Below are 14,905 nucleotides of genomic sequence, written 5' to 3'. Positions count from 1 at the left end.
TTAACAGCTAGGAAACGCATAGAACCAAATCCAGCTCCACCACTTATCAACGCCCGTGGCCTCGGGAAAGCTACCTAAGTTTCCTGAACTATAATTTTCTTTCCTGTAAATACTGTCTACCTTACCGTGATTTTATGCGGATTAAATTAGACAACGTGTGTGTAGAGTCAGGCACAGCAAAGGCTCAACAATTCCCCCTTCCTGCCCTTCGCGTCTGGCTGGGAGGTGACTGGTCGCCGCGTCTCTGTGCTGTTTGAGAATCAGGGCACTCAGGTCAAGGCAAGCTGCATCTGGATATTTTGGGGTTTTGGGGCACGGCCTGGGAAACTTGTCAAAAGCACTGGGTGTCGTGGCTTTGTCTCATTGGCACGTGTCCCACATGCAGTACGTGGGTGGTCATGCACTTCTCCTCGTCTTTCTTCTCAAGCAGCGGGCCCCTTCCCAGCGCGCCACTAGGAAAGGAAGCGTCGCGGGCCAAGAGGCTTGTGTCTCCTGAAATCCGATGGTTTGAAAGACTCTTGCTGCAGTAACATGCTGAGTTACTGAGTTTATGAAATGGCCTTGAGTACTTTGCAGAGTGAATATTTAAGTCACTCAGCTTCTGTAGCTTTAGGAGACACAAATGATATGACAGGAGCCTCCTCAAGAATCATCAGTCGAATCTGCCCCCACCCTCTGCATCTTCTCAAAACTTGTGCTATTCTAAAATGAGCAGGTATGCTCTAGCCAGCTAGAACAACACCGGGGATCCAAACACTTCGGTTTCGAACTTCAAAAATGGAATCTTCAGACCCTGATGCTTTTGACATATTTTATGAGGATATTAATATTTCGTGATATATTTATCTACTGGAAACTGTTTTATAGTAAACATTTGAGGCTAAACGTTTTAAAGTTTTTCTTTTCCTTCCAGCTGGTTCCCCTATAGTGCTCTGTAAGTTTCAGGCGTACAGCCCCGGGATCCGGCTCCGCCACACATCGGCCAGTGATCGTCACAAGTGCCCTCCTTCATCCCCACTGCCATATTTTTAATGGGGTTTTCAGATTAACCTTTGAGCCCCAAATAAAAAAGAATGAAGAATTCTTTTCTCAAAAAAAAAAAAGTACAATTACTGTTCAAAATAGTATGGCTTAAGGATGGAAGAGGGGCACTAGCTTATGCCTAGAGCTTATAATGTTAATACTTGGAAACTAGTGGTTCCTCGCTGTCAGTCCACTTGGTATTCTGACAGTGGGTTCAGTCCTGACCAAGACTTTCCCAGCCTATGAATTTATCAAGGTTAAAACAAAGCCTTTGAAAACATAAGCCCTTCTTTCTTCCCCTAAACATGTACATACTATAACCCAGAAAAACGTACTAGTGATTTTTACAATGGGAGGTTCAATCTGGAAGATTGGGGATGATGAGGAAGTTGGAGGGAAACCTAGACAGTAATAACATTTCAACACAATCCTGCTAAACGAGAAAATTGGATTTTGGTAACATGAACAATGGCTGTTATTTCCAGATGTTGAAAAAATGAAGTCTCCAGTATATATGATAATTTTGACCAAGTTCCTCACAGAAACAGCAGCTAAAAGAAAAAAAAAAGAAAGAAAGAAAGAAGCAAAGTAGAGATTAACAGGATAATTTCTTGGGAGAATTAATGTATCAAATAGTATCAGCATCCTAGTAAATGTTTAAGGTTGGGTGGTTTTATGATTGATCAAAACTGTGGATAATAGGGTACATGTCTCCTATACGTCTGGATGTGTGTGGGTCTCCATCTAGACCTCCATATGCTTTTTTCTTACTGTCAGCTGGGTTACTGAGAGAGGAGAGTGAGAGAACCAACTTTTTAGAGCATGTGTTTTCCACCCTTTGACTTGAAGAAAAATGTGTCACTCATGTCCTTTAACAAATAGTGACTAGCCAGCTATAAAATCAAGTATTTGGGGGGGAGAAATAGTCTTTTACTCAAGAGTTACAATTTAATATTCACAAGTGGCCAGTGAAGGACCAGCTACTCCATCCCAGTAAGGAATAATGACACAATCGTTGCCACTTTAGGGTTTCACTGGATATTCAGATTCTCCAGACAAGGTACTTTGAATCACTGAGTCCAAAGCATGAGAGAAATGCTCCATAAATAGCAATGGGGCAAATAATTTTACCTCGAAACCACACTGAAGGCATGGTTTATAACAAACATCCTGGCATAAAAGAGTTATAGAATATTAAAATAAAAAACTATAAGGCTAATGTCCACTGAATTCTTTTTTGAGGTCCCAATACCATATGTCCTTTCTCAAATTACTCCCCCATTAGATATTTTTTGCAAATAAAACACATCTCCTGCATCTGCTACCTACCCTCCCTTGTGCGCAGGGGCCCATCTCAAATCTGTGTGGCTTTACTAGTATCACAATTGTGTTCTTTTTGGAGCAACGTCAAAGCAAGAGAATACTCCCTTCACAAATCTTTGCTCTAGGTTTTTGTCCTCTCACTGACTTTTCTCACTTCGATTTCAGCACGTCCATTCTGTGCATTTTACCTTTGCTAGCAGTACACTTTGGGAGTTCTGCTCTAATATTTGGATCTGTTACCTACAGATACATACTTTGCACATTCCATGCATGAAGGATTTAACTGTTCATATTCTGTGTTATATTTTTTTATCTTATTACTCTGGCCTGCACAGGCATTTAGTCGAACCCACGAAGAGAATACAGACAGCTGACTGGATGAAGAAGACATTGTGGAAAAAAAAACTCCCATTGTTTAGATTTCTGTCAGAGGATATAAGAATACTTAATTTCTTTTATCTCTAGGGCTTTCATTATCATTTAAATTTCATTTTACATTAATTGATCAGGGATTAGTAAAGCCATTATGCAGAAATTAGAATAAGACAAGCCAGATGGAATGAATAATTCATGAAGTCCAATTACATTTTATTTCTGGTGTACTTTCAAACTTGCCTCTGACTTCTGTGCTATTTTGATGTGACAATATTCACTGGAAATCAAGAGTGCCATTTTAATTTATTGTATCCCCCTGGAGTGGAAGCATTTGTATGCAGTGGGGGTGTGCTAATGCATTCCCCCCAAACACCAATTTCAGGGCTGCTGGAAATACTGGGTAATCTAGAAAATGTGGTTCATCTTCGGTAAAGGTTCAGGGGTTTCTCGGTTGAGCCACACCAGTCCACCTGAGTTCACGGAGAAACTAGGGTCTTAGAACCCCGAGATTTTTAACCTCCCAGAAGAGCTACAAATCCCCTCAAAACATGTGTTCCCCTTCCCGCCGCAAAGGAACCATTCAAGTATGAATCTAGCCCCGGGTAGGCCTGGGAGCCGACTTGCAGTTCCAGAAAAAGACCACGAGGTGGCAGGCGTTGCCTTCCGTGCGGAAGGTCCTGGGCGGCCCGGGCCTGCCTGGGCTTCCAGAGCGTTCCCGCGGGTCTGAGCCTCGCAGGCGGACGGCGGTGGGGTCCGGGCACCGCGCGACTCGCAGAGCGTGACCTGGCGAGAATCCCGAGCTAATGGGCAGCCGCGTCCACCTGCACGGAATGGCTCGCCCGCCTGTGTCTGAGACCGCCTCCCCCGCAGGTCCGGAGCCCCAGCCCCTTAAGAGACCCCGCCTCCCCCCCCCCCCCCCCCCCCCCCCCCCCCCCCCCCCCCCCCCCCCCCGGCCCCCAGTATTTATTTATGCCACTGGACAGTTCTAGTCACATTAAAGCTGCGGTTCACCTTTTCGAGGACTTTCATCTCGGGCAGTTTTATGACACTTGGTGAATGTGCAAAGTTTTTAATTAGGCTCGCTAGACAGCCCGAGGCGGCGGCAGCGCCACCGAGTCTTCACGGTCTCTTTCCTTTACAGCACAACAAGCCGCTCTACTCCTTTGAAGACAATGCAGACTATGTGTACGATGTCATGTGGTCCCCCGTGCATCCCGCGCTCTTTGCCTGCGTGGACGGAATGGGGCGCCTGGACCTCTGGAACCTCAACAATGACACCGAGGTGAGCGGCGGCGCAGGCGCCCGGGCGGGAGGGCTGGGAGGAGGGCGCAGCCGGCCTCTCTCCGTCTCTCCCTCTCTGTCCTGCGCGGCCTTGTTTTGGATGACCCTCCAATGGCAGCTGGGCTGCCGACCCCCACTCTCGACTGCTCTGAAGGGAATTGGCAGATGCACCCGCCAAAAATCATTTCATCTCACTCCATCCCCAACCCCAGGCAGATCCTGGACAATTGACGACCCTTTGCAAAGAGCAAAATGATGTGCGTTCCTGCCTTTCCCTGGGGGAAAGGACACACAGGCACATGTCTGAGCGGTGCTGAAATAACCCTACTGGCAGGCACTTGGAAAAGTCAGCTTTTGTGGACCCTGACTTGAGATTGAGTTTTTAAAAAGGGTTGTCAGTGTTTACCATTCGCACACTTTCTACTTTAAATCCATAAAAGATGATTCTGTTGGCTACGTTTAGTCTACCCTCCACTTGATTTTTACAAGGTAAATAATCCTTGCCTAAAATATTGAACTTACAGGCGGACTTTCACAGTAGTTTGTAACTCTGAACAGGTCAGGTAAACTCGGTGTTTTAAAAAAAAAAAAAAAGGTAGGCTTTCAACATGTCACATTTAGAGTACTTCACAAGTGAAAAATGGCCCCATTTTTTTAAAAAAGGGAATTAACAATAAGGAAATACTCATTTAAAAAATTATGCTATATATGTATCTATGTTTTAAAAAATTATGCTATGTGCATTTTCCCTTTTTCTCAAACCCTTAAAATTACTGAGGTGCTAATTCAGCTACTTGGGGCTTTTTGTGGTATCTTTTTTTTTTTTTAACATGAATATTAAATGTCCTTCAATTTAATAAAATAAAATGGTCTCTTCATCTCTTCCTGGTTTCTGATTCAGGGCGGCTCTCCATAAATAAGAAGGGACAGGTAAGGGGAGCAAGAGAAAGGTCTTTTGAAGTGTTTTGAGCAGGAAGCAACTCAGCCTTTTTAATTAGGAAGCCTACAGCTGGAGGATATGAGGAGGAGGCGGCTCCCCTAGTATTTTTTGTGGGAGCAGACAGGGAAATATCCCTCAGGTGTCATTATTGAGCCATTGTATCTCGCAAAATTATATACACCCATGACCACTGCCAAATAGTTATCTTTTGAAAATATTTCAGTTTAAGTCTGTGTTTTCTTTTGGCTACAAGAACTATGTGACAAAGGCAAGAGTTAGGTAGTGAAGCATCTTTGAAAATGATCAAAAGGCATAAATACGTGCACTGCTCATCATTTTGGATGTTGAATGTTCATAACATTATTGCTTTTCATAGAAAGATGCAATATTATTCAACATTGTGATGGTTTCCCAAAGTCTTTCATCACTGTTGATTAAAATCATATTGCTTCTACCTGCTGGAATAAACTCATTGACTTAAAGCAACCAAAAAACACATGTTTTCCAGGTAGGCTTAGGGGACACTGCCTCCCCCCGTATCAGAAATGAGATCTGGTAGAAGTGATGTTTCGGTGATACCCCACTGGGATGCTGTGGTCTGAGTGTTCTACACACTCCTTCATAATTCCTATGTAAATAGTATGGCTTCGTTTTTAGCCTACTTTTTAGGCAAAATGAAATCAATGTGTCAACATTGCCAAATGTAATTTTTCTCCTCTCTTGCTCTAGGTGTCAAGACACAACCACATTAAGAGTTTTATAGTTAAACTTTTTTTAAAAATCATTACAGGGCATGCAAACTGCTTATGAAAACATAATTCTGCTTTCAGAATTAATAGTCAATATATCGAATCTGATTCAAATCCAGTAATGAACTGAACATTTTTTTTTAACTCTCAGATCATTTTTGCCTTCGATCAAGTTAAAAAAGATTTCTCAAACAGTTGTCAGATTAGGATTTAGATTCATGTAAAAAACAAAGAGAGAGAATCTGAATTCCCAGTGTGACTCGCTGTTGTTGAAATTACTGTACCTTTCGACCACATCATCCCAATTGCTCCTATGCCAGGAGAATTCATATTCACCTACCGCAAGGTCACTGACCTCCACACTATGCTGTACTTGATGCTGTATATATCCTTGTCTTTGCAATTAAAATGACTGAGCCTTAAAAAAGTGTGAAAATAACTGAGAAACCAAAGTACAGAAGTTAGATTCAATAGATGGATTCTTTTCACTAAAGATTCACCAACTTTTAAAGGTCATTATGGGTCAAACTAATAAAATATATTTTATCATTTCCTTTAGCATTTGATAATTTTTACCACTTATTATATAGCCTGTGATAGTCATTTTTTTATCATTTATGTTTGAAAAGATATTTTTAAAAGGTTAAAATATTAATTGTCCTGGTTAGCTATACGACTTCTCAATAAATAAAATTCTTTAACGTGCATTAGGCACAATTTAAAGTGTATCAGAAGTCAGGTTGTTTTGAGTGATTAGCTTTTTAACATATTCCTATTAAGATTCAACATTTTTATTCAATCTTTGAGATTATTCATTGATAAAATCTGATATCGAACAGAGTTAGGTAAAGTGTGATCCTGCACAGTCTCCCTAAGTGATGGTGTTAAAAAGTCTGAAAACTGTAGAGCTGAATCTCTGATTTGTTTTCTGAGGAGTACCCTAATAATAAAGCATATTGACAGAATTATGGCCCATCTAAATTCACATTGTTTTGGCCTTTGAAAGGTTTGGTTAAAAATTCAAGCTCCAGCCTGCACAGCAGGTACCTTCATTGTTGAAATTGTGTATTTAAAAAAAAAAAAAATGAGTTGGGCACTTTGTTTTACATTTTTGCTCACAACTGACACACAGTGATTTAAGCAGGTAAAAGAATTTTTATTGATTTCGAGATTAAGTTTAAACATAGATTCTTACATATGATGGAGTTTTTATTGCTATTTTAAAGATAGGTATTGGGTCAATAACCTCCCGTAAACAGATGGTTTCAATTCCCCGACTCACGGAATGCCGAGAGAGAACGAAGCCACGGTCTCCACCCCAAAACGACCTGTGTAGTAGACCCAGGGCTTCAGCAGTGGTGTGAGATGATCTCAAGGGTACTTTTCTCATTGTATCTTTTTTCTTTTGGTTTCAAGATTTACACTTTCCTTTTTTAACGGCCTGTTGTCACTTCCGAGTCAACATTTTTGTAGAAGGCTCAGAGATCTGATCTATCAGTTATAAACCTCAGATATATAAACTTCAAGACCGGAGTTTACACAACTGTTGATAGAAGAGGGGGAGACCCACGAACATCTTTCTCCAATAACAAGGGTTCTTGTATCCAATTCTGCAGGTTCCATTTAAGCACCTCTGGGTCCTTTTAATAAAAAGTGTGCTAGTGATTGCCCACATTGGCAGACTTCAGTGTTGACTGGAGGAGATGGGAGATTTCTTCTACAAAAAGATGTTGCAGTCTCTCAGGATATCCCCTCGGGGGCATTTCCAAAGTTCTTGAGTGCTTGGTCTACCCTGGTACTGACGGGAAAGGAGGAAAACTGGAAAAAGAAAAGAAAAGAAAAAAGAAAGAGGAAAATTCAAGCTTTTGAAGTTCTGCCACCGGCATTTTTTCTTCTTCTTCTGATCATCCCCTCCCCGATGAGGTTTTGAGGGATCAATACAGATTTTTTTCCCTGAAGACACACATTAATATGAACTTGGTTCCACCGTAAGCCCCCCTTTCTGCCTTTTACAGTATCTTTAATCTTGGTAAATCCTGAAATCTCTCTCTCCATCGATCCATAAATCATGACCTGATCAAGAAGTATAGTATTTAGCTGCTGTGTTTGTATGTTGGATGTACACCCTGCGTAATCCGGAGAAATATTTGTCACTCACTGCCCATTGACTGTGGAAAAGACTCTCCTGCTTTGCTTTTCTTTTCCTTCCTTCCTTCCTTCCTTTCTTTCTTTCTTTCTTTCTTTCCTTTTTTTTTTTTTTTTTTTTGTTAAAGTGTCTCCTCTCTACCCCTTCATTCAGTGGAGCATATGATTTAAGAACAATGAATCCTTTTTTACCCCTGTGCAAGGGATGCATATTACTTCACGCACATGAAGGCAGCGGTGACTCACCCAGTTAAACGTATCATTGTAAACTTGTACATCTAAATTCTCACTCAGATTCTTTGTTGCTGTTGGCAGGTTCCAACAGCAAGTGTGGCCATTGAGGGGGCTTCCGCCCTGAACCGGGTGCGCTGGGCTCAAGGTGGCAAAGAAGTTGCTGTTGGAGACTCAGAAGGCCGTATTTGGATCTACGACGTTGGAGAGGTACACGTATTTTTCCTTTGTGGGTTTGGGTGTTTGGGTTGTGCATGTGTGTGTTTTTGGGTTTTTGTTTTTCTCCTGTGTGTCTAGCTTAAAGACCTAGTGAAATTACTGACGGGACCTGTGGGCCATGAAAGCCCGCTTTAGTGTGTTTGCAAATCGCCGTTGACTTCAGTGGGAGTTTGGTAAGACTTCCTTAGGGCCTAATTTGGTCTTCTGTCTCCACACACAGGACACTTTAGTTAATGATTCAGGCTCTTTCAGAGGGCTGTCGAATTGCCAGCTATCTTGTGAGGAGGCATGGCACTTCCTAATAATTTCATGAGAATGAAATGAATTTGTCACACTCATCAGGCTAGCATTGGATTCTGAACTTGTTAAACAAACAGAGGTTTTCATGATGTTGGGTTAAAATGTATACCGTCACTCTTCCGTTAACATGTAGCCAATTAAAGAGGCTAAGGCTATGGCTGGCTTCCACCACCTGTGTACTGAAGTGGCTGAGGAGAACCAGAATTTGGTACCATTTTTATGATATTCAAAGTTATTATATGGAATATATAGCTCTGGTATATCTTATTACATAGATGAAGTATTCCTAAAGATCGTGGCACCTATCAAAGGGGGAAAAAAATCTGTAGTTTTTATTTCAGATAAATCTCTTTAAATTTTTATACTGCTTTTAATATTACATTACCAATTAATTGTACTCAGACATATCTGTTTATTTTTACTACGGGGGAAAGTGTTGACAAAAACCTTCATCTGCAATGAGGTTAAAGAATTTTTTTTTCCTTAAAGACAAAGAAAATATTGAACTTTCAAGCAAAACAAAACACGAGCATTGTGTAATGCTGTTCTGGCGTAATATGAATCTAGAATTTGCATTCCAGGGGGGAGAATATACCACATTTGTATGTTGAACACCCTAGACGTAGGCAGTACTCTGTGCCCGCCTGGTGGAGGGGCTTAGCTGATCGCATGGAGAAGGGCTCTGCATGGTCTCCTCGGTCGGCGATCTGTAACTGTGCCGTCCCAGATGGTTGGTTCTACACTGGAACCTTTGATGATACGTTGTATACTGCTGTACGGTGGAGCTAATTGTGTTGAATAGGAGGTATTGTTGTTGTTGCTGCTCTGAATTCAGCCAGAAAGAGAAACTGAAGGACTTTAGAGATGGGAGGTTTGCATTTGGGGAGGTGCAGCCCTAAGTAAAATATAGAAAAATCTCTGCATTTTCCTGCATGTTGTCTAGTTCATGAGACAACCCCTTGATGACTCCTGATGCTACAAGCTGCGTCATCCCGACAGCAACAGACCCGGTTAATATTCATCCCCAGTGGCAAAGATGCAAATGGTCTTGTGACTGTTGACGTAGTTTGGAGTCTTTGGGCAAGAGGATACCCTCTGCATCGAGAGTATTGCCTGTTTATTTCTACTACGTGGGAAAGTGTAATATTCTCTTCAGTGATAGGCAACATTTTCTTCAATGATTATTCTTTATAGTCAATGCACCTTTTTCATCGTCTCCATCAAAATAAACCTAAGCAACAACAAATACTCTTCATCAGTTCATTTACGAAAACATTAGAAAGCTAGTGAAGAGGAATATTAAAAAAAAAAAAAACCCAAGTTTTCTTTTTTCTTTCTCTTTTGTTTAGAACAAGTGTAATTGTGGGAGAGAAACAGATGTGGAGACACACTCAGAAATGAAATGGCAGAAAATAGATGAAATTTAAACTCTTTTCTCCACCTCCCTTTCGTATTATACATAATGTCCCTTAACTCTCTTAAGGTCATATGCAGCATTCACTGTTTTGTCCAAGAGGGATGAGAAGTAGAATAGTTTAACAATCTGGTTTGTTTCAAGAAAGGCCCTTTGAAAGCCTATCTGTTGACCACAGGTATTATGTATATAGTCTATATGTAACATATAAGTTACAACATATGAGAAAACAGGATATGACATAGATGCAGAATTTCTGTAATAAAGTGATTTTATAGCCTGAGGGCAGAATTACTTGAATATGACTCATATTTTAGAAGGATATATAAGTTGCTTTGGCTGATACGTGGCTGCTAAAACTTCTCTCTGGGTTGCTATCATCGTTCCTAAATTGTAAAGTGTTGTTATACTCGTATTTCTACTATTGTAGTAGCAGGTCAGCCTGGTTTTCAGTTTTGTATTATTGCTCTTACTTTTCTAAGTGATATTACAGACTATAGAAATGTCTGTAGCTATAGGCCAGTCTTGTCTATTGTCTGGAGTCTAGACAGGCTATAGAAAAATCTCTGTGCCACATAATAGGCCAAACAATTTGTAGGGTTGTTTATCCCTACAAATCCACTACCCGGAAGAAAAAGGATAATTATTTTATTGAGAGTAGGTAATATTATATAATCTTCTATCCCTTCCCTGAATGGCCAAAAAATCAGGATAGGCTTATACATTTAACAGTTTTTGTTGTTGGTTCTGTTTGTTTGTTTGTTTGTTTTTTCATTTAACAGTTCTTTCTGTATGGTTTCGTCATAAACAAAGCCATCTATGGCTCAGAAGAACTCAGACTTAAGATAATTTTATCTTAACTATAGTTGGTTTTTTCCCCCTACGTACTTTTGTGAGGTATTTACAAATTTAGCTATTTATTTCTGGGGAAAGGTGAAAGGGAGAGGATCTTTTGTCTTTGCTCCTCTGTATAACCTATTCTAAATCTCTCAAAGCCAACTCTGTAGTCTCCATGTACATAACGGGAAGCATTGCTGAGCAGATGCCTACTTCTGAGAGATGGTAGCTCACTTCTTGGGCAAGTGCCGCCATTATTGTAATTACTGCTGTTTCACTTGCCAGCCTAGAACTGACAGAGCATAGCTGTACTTACAAGAGAAGGGCGCCCTCTGAACAGTGCCTCCTCAGCCTTCCAAATCACCTGCAGAAAGCCAGACAGAGTGCCTTCACAGCTAGCTGGCCCCATTTAGAATTTGAGGTCAAATCTAAGGCTGGTGCATGGCTGACGAGAGGGAAGGGGTTTGAGCAGGAAGTGATTTAAAAAGGAGAAAATACAGAGAAAGAGAAAAAAGGTGGTATTGAGGATCAAATTGCCAGGAGACTGTGCTACCATTATCTGTATTCAGAATTGGTCCTCTGGTCCCCATTAAAACTGAACCCCTCACCAGGATCATGCTGGCCTTTGGATGGAAAATCTTGCTTTATGGAACCCTCTAGGAAAGAAGATGGAACAGTTTTAAATAAGCCTTATAATACAATCTGTACGAGAAAGTAAATGGTAGTTTTTAGAATATACTTTGTTGATCCATTTTCTTTGAGACCTCAGTACATTGAATAGGCATCTGTCTGCGGGAGGAGACCCCACATTCATTTGTCCCTGGTTGATTTGAGGAGACAGGAGGGGGCAGCAAGCTCTTGTCTCCCCAGGGTCCTATTCCAGCAGCGAGGTTGGCTTCATGGTTGTGTCAGCTGTGCCATCTCACAGGCCCGGGGAGTAGAGGAGCCCTGAGTTTCCTTTATTGTTCGGCTGTCACTGTCTTGCAGCTGGTAAGAACTTTTTCAGCAAGGCACCCCACATTTTCATTTTGCACTGGGCCCTGCAGAATTATGTAGCCAATTTTGCCACAAGAGTATTGCTCTTAATCCCACTCAAGATGCAAATCAGAAATGAGAAATGATGGCCTTGACCTAGACCATTGGGAAAAAGGAGAAATCTTTAGAAATGTGGTCCTATGTAGTACATGTTGTGTGATCTTATTACTATTTGTGTCTTAGACCATCTGAAAATGTTGAATGTGTGCGGCACCTGGGTGGCTCCATCTGTTAAGCACCAGACTCTTGGTTTCAGCTCAGGTCATGAACTCAGGGTCATGAGATCGATCAGGGTCATGAGATCGATCAGGGTCTTGAGATCAATCAGGGTTGTCAGGCTCTACGCTGGGCAATGGAGGCTGCTTAAGATTCTCTCTCTCTCCCCTTCTCCCTCTGCCTTTCCTCACCTCTTGCTCTAAAAGAAAAGGAAGAGAGGAAGGGAGAAAGGGAGGGAGGGAGGAAAAAAGGAAGTATGGCAAAAAAAATGTTGAATGGGAATAGCAGTGGTTGCAGGTTATACACATCGTGAGGCCCATAGAAATAGAGCTGAAACTGTACCGGATATTGTCATTCACCTCCCCATACCCTTGCTTTGATCACACCTTAAGTTTAACCAAAGGTGTAAGAGTTTTGGGAAAGATCCCTATGATACTTGCTATAACTGGAGTGGGGAGGGACAGCCTTTCTCTGTCACTCAGTTGGCATACCATCAGCAAGAACTCCCTGGTAAGAGACTTCTGTAACTGTCAGTGGAGATGTCCCCACTCAAGTCCAGGTAGACATGCTTCCTGTGAGACCTGGCGCTCAACCAGGAGAACAGTGCAGAAAGGGACTCTGGTGTCCTTGGTCGTTAACGGTCGTCTGCTTCATCTCCTGTCCCAGCTGAGGCTGCAGCTGCCGCAGGGAGTCCCAGCACAGCCCCCCCTCCCACCCCCCAATGATCATGCCCTCCTCTATTATGTACAATTATCCTCCATAACTTTTAAGATGATGGCAGAGAGCAGTGGCCTGAATCCAGATTTACTGATGCAATTTATTATGAACTTCTGAAGGGGTAAACAGAGGATTGTGTATGAGCTCACTGAAATCACCAGATTGAGTATGTCCATTCCCCCACCCACCCAACCTGCCGCCGCAACCCCTTTTTTCCTTTTTGTTGCATTTAAATGGCAAAGGCATGAGTCCTATCTTGGGGCCTGTGACTGATGAGGTTAAAATATAAAACAGCAATGTTTCCAGGTAGGCCACATGATGCTTTGTTTATATAGCACACATTTTTGGTTGTTTGATTTCAGCACTGTATCTGGAAAATATAGTGTACACATTTATTTTCACAGGTAGGGGTCTATTTTCTTTGCGAAGCAGGTGCTTAACTCCTATTAGCATAAATGGAAGTTAACGTGAATTCAATGAAAGAGAAGACCCCTTTTATTACTTGGCTATAATTTTTATTCTATTTGTGCACTTTCAAAGTTATTAAAATAGACAGTGGTTGCATGAACCATTTACATTTTCTAAGATGTGAAGTTAAAGATGAGCCCAGCTCCTGAATAAGTTTTGAGGCTCTTCCTCTTCACACCATGGGATGCAGTCTGTTTGCTGTGGGGTCGCACGATCCCATTCAATTAACTGAAACGTGGATAAGATAACAAGTCATAAGTTAACCACAAATATAACCCGAAAACGGTGAGCGAATGCTGCTTCAGAATGCACTCGTAGAGAGCTGTTAATCATTGTTGGATTTTTTTAATGATGTGTGAACACACATATTCTAAAGATTAAAAATAAGAATTACTCACAGCCATGGCTCCTTTACTGAATAGCAGGCTTTTCTATATATACATGGAGCTGATTTTAATAGCACATGGGCCAGTGAGTATAGAATTATTCACGTGTCCCGATGATTGATAGTCAGCCTATCTACCTGTCTGTCTTGCAGATGTGTTTTCTAGAAAGCCCGTTGCTATTGTTAATGCTTCGGTGCTGTCACACAGATGGGCTGTCATAAATATCCCCTAACAACTATGTTTGCTGCTTATCTGAATTAGTTAGAATGCTGTTTGCAGCTCCAGTTTTGAAAGAAGCAGTTTATCCTCCACCTCCTGTTATTTCTTTTTCCATTAACCTCTTCCAGGGAAGATTTTGTTTTCAGTTGTGATAAATACACGTAAGTTTCAAATCCCTGATTATATTTCTACAGTAGTCAAATGATAAAATTCCAAAATCATTTTCAGCTTACAGCAGAACTTGGAAAAGAAAATGGCAACTGGAAAGCAAACTGGGGAGACGACTAAATCCCAGCTCCCTTAGCTCTACTGGTTTGCTGTCCCATTCACTGATGGCCTAAGAGAGCGTGCGTTTGTCGTTACAGCGTAACCCACAACTGGGACCACACTTCCCATCACTTGGTTCACACGACTGGCTGGGGGCTAAAAGAAGAGCAGTTATTTAATTACAGATTTCAGTAAATACAGTAAAGTTGGCATTTGTTACTCTATTAAAAGGGTCTTGAAAAATTCTTGGAAAGGAAAAAGGCAGGTGAATACGAGAGATCACAGCTACCTGCTAGTAAGGAAAAGCATGATTTAAATGTTCACCTGACTGTACTTTAGAGTGGAAATGAAGAATCAGGATGACAGTTTATTTGGGATCCCAACGGGGAAAAGGGCCTATGGTGACAGACACTTCAGAATGGCGGTCCAGCTGTAATGTACAAGGACTCTTGAAGAGTGCCTCCAGCAGCTTCCTAGGCAGCTAGCAGATAGAGAGAAGAAAGCGATTTGATGAGCCATCTCTCCTGCACTTTAAAGAGCAGTTCAATATAGAGGAATCTGATAAACTGTTAGTGCTGGGAGTTCAAAAGAATTTGAGTGACACAAAATAAATACAATACGTTTCTGGTTTTTAAGTGAATTACACTTAGGCAGTAATCGTTTGCCTTGGTGAACTCCTCCTTGTTTGCAGTAGAACAGGACCTGCATCCGTTTTCCAGGAGAAGTCTGTGCACTGAGTAGAAGTCATCCCCCTCCATGG

At 41.5% G+C, this 14,905-nt stretch overlaps 1 protein-coding gene across 6 annotated transcripts in view; it reads left to right on the top strand.

The window, feature by feature from the left end:
* The window catches only part of DYNC1I1 (dynein cytoplasmic 1 intermediate chain 1), a 296,927-nt gene that overhangs the window by 271,334 nt on the left and 10,688 nt on the right, over positions 1-14,905 (top strand). For all 6 annotated transcript variants that reach the window (XM_032874683.1, XM_032874675.1, XM_032874700.1 and 3 more), the window contains exons 15-16: positions 3,863-4,003; positions 8,152-8,277. In XM_032874683.1, coding sequence (XP_032730574.1) covers positions 3,863-4,003; positions 8,152-8,277 — 267 coding nt within the window. The remainder of the gene's footprint in view (positions 1-3,862; positions 4,004-8,151; positions 8,278-14,905) is intronic.

The sequence above is a fragment of the Lontra canadensis genome, unplaced genomic scaffold, assembly GCF_010015895.1.
Source record: "Lontra canadensis isolate GAN:19392208 unplaced genomic scaffold, GSC_riverotter_1.0 scaffold2, whole genome shotgun sequence".
NCBI lineage: Eukaryota > Metazoa > Chordata > Mammalia > Carnivora > Mustelidae > Lontra > Lontra canadensis.
Note: the sequence above shows the minus strand (reverse complement) of the source record. Positions and strands in the feature narration are given on the sequence as shown.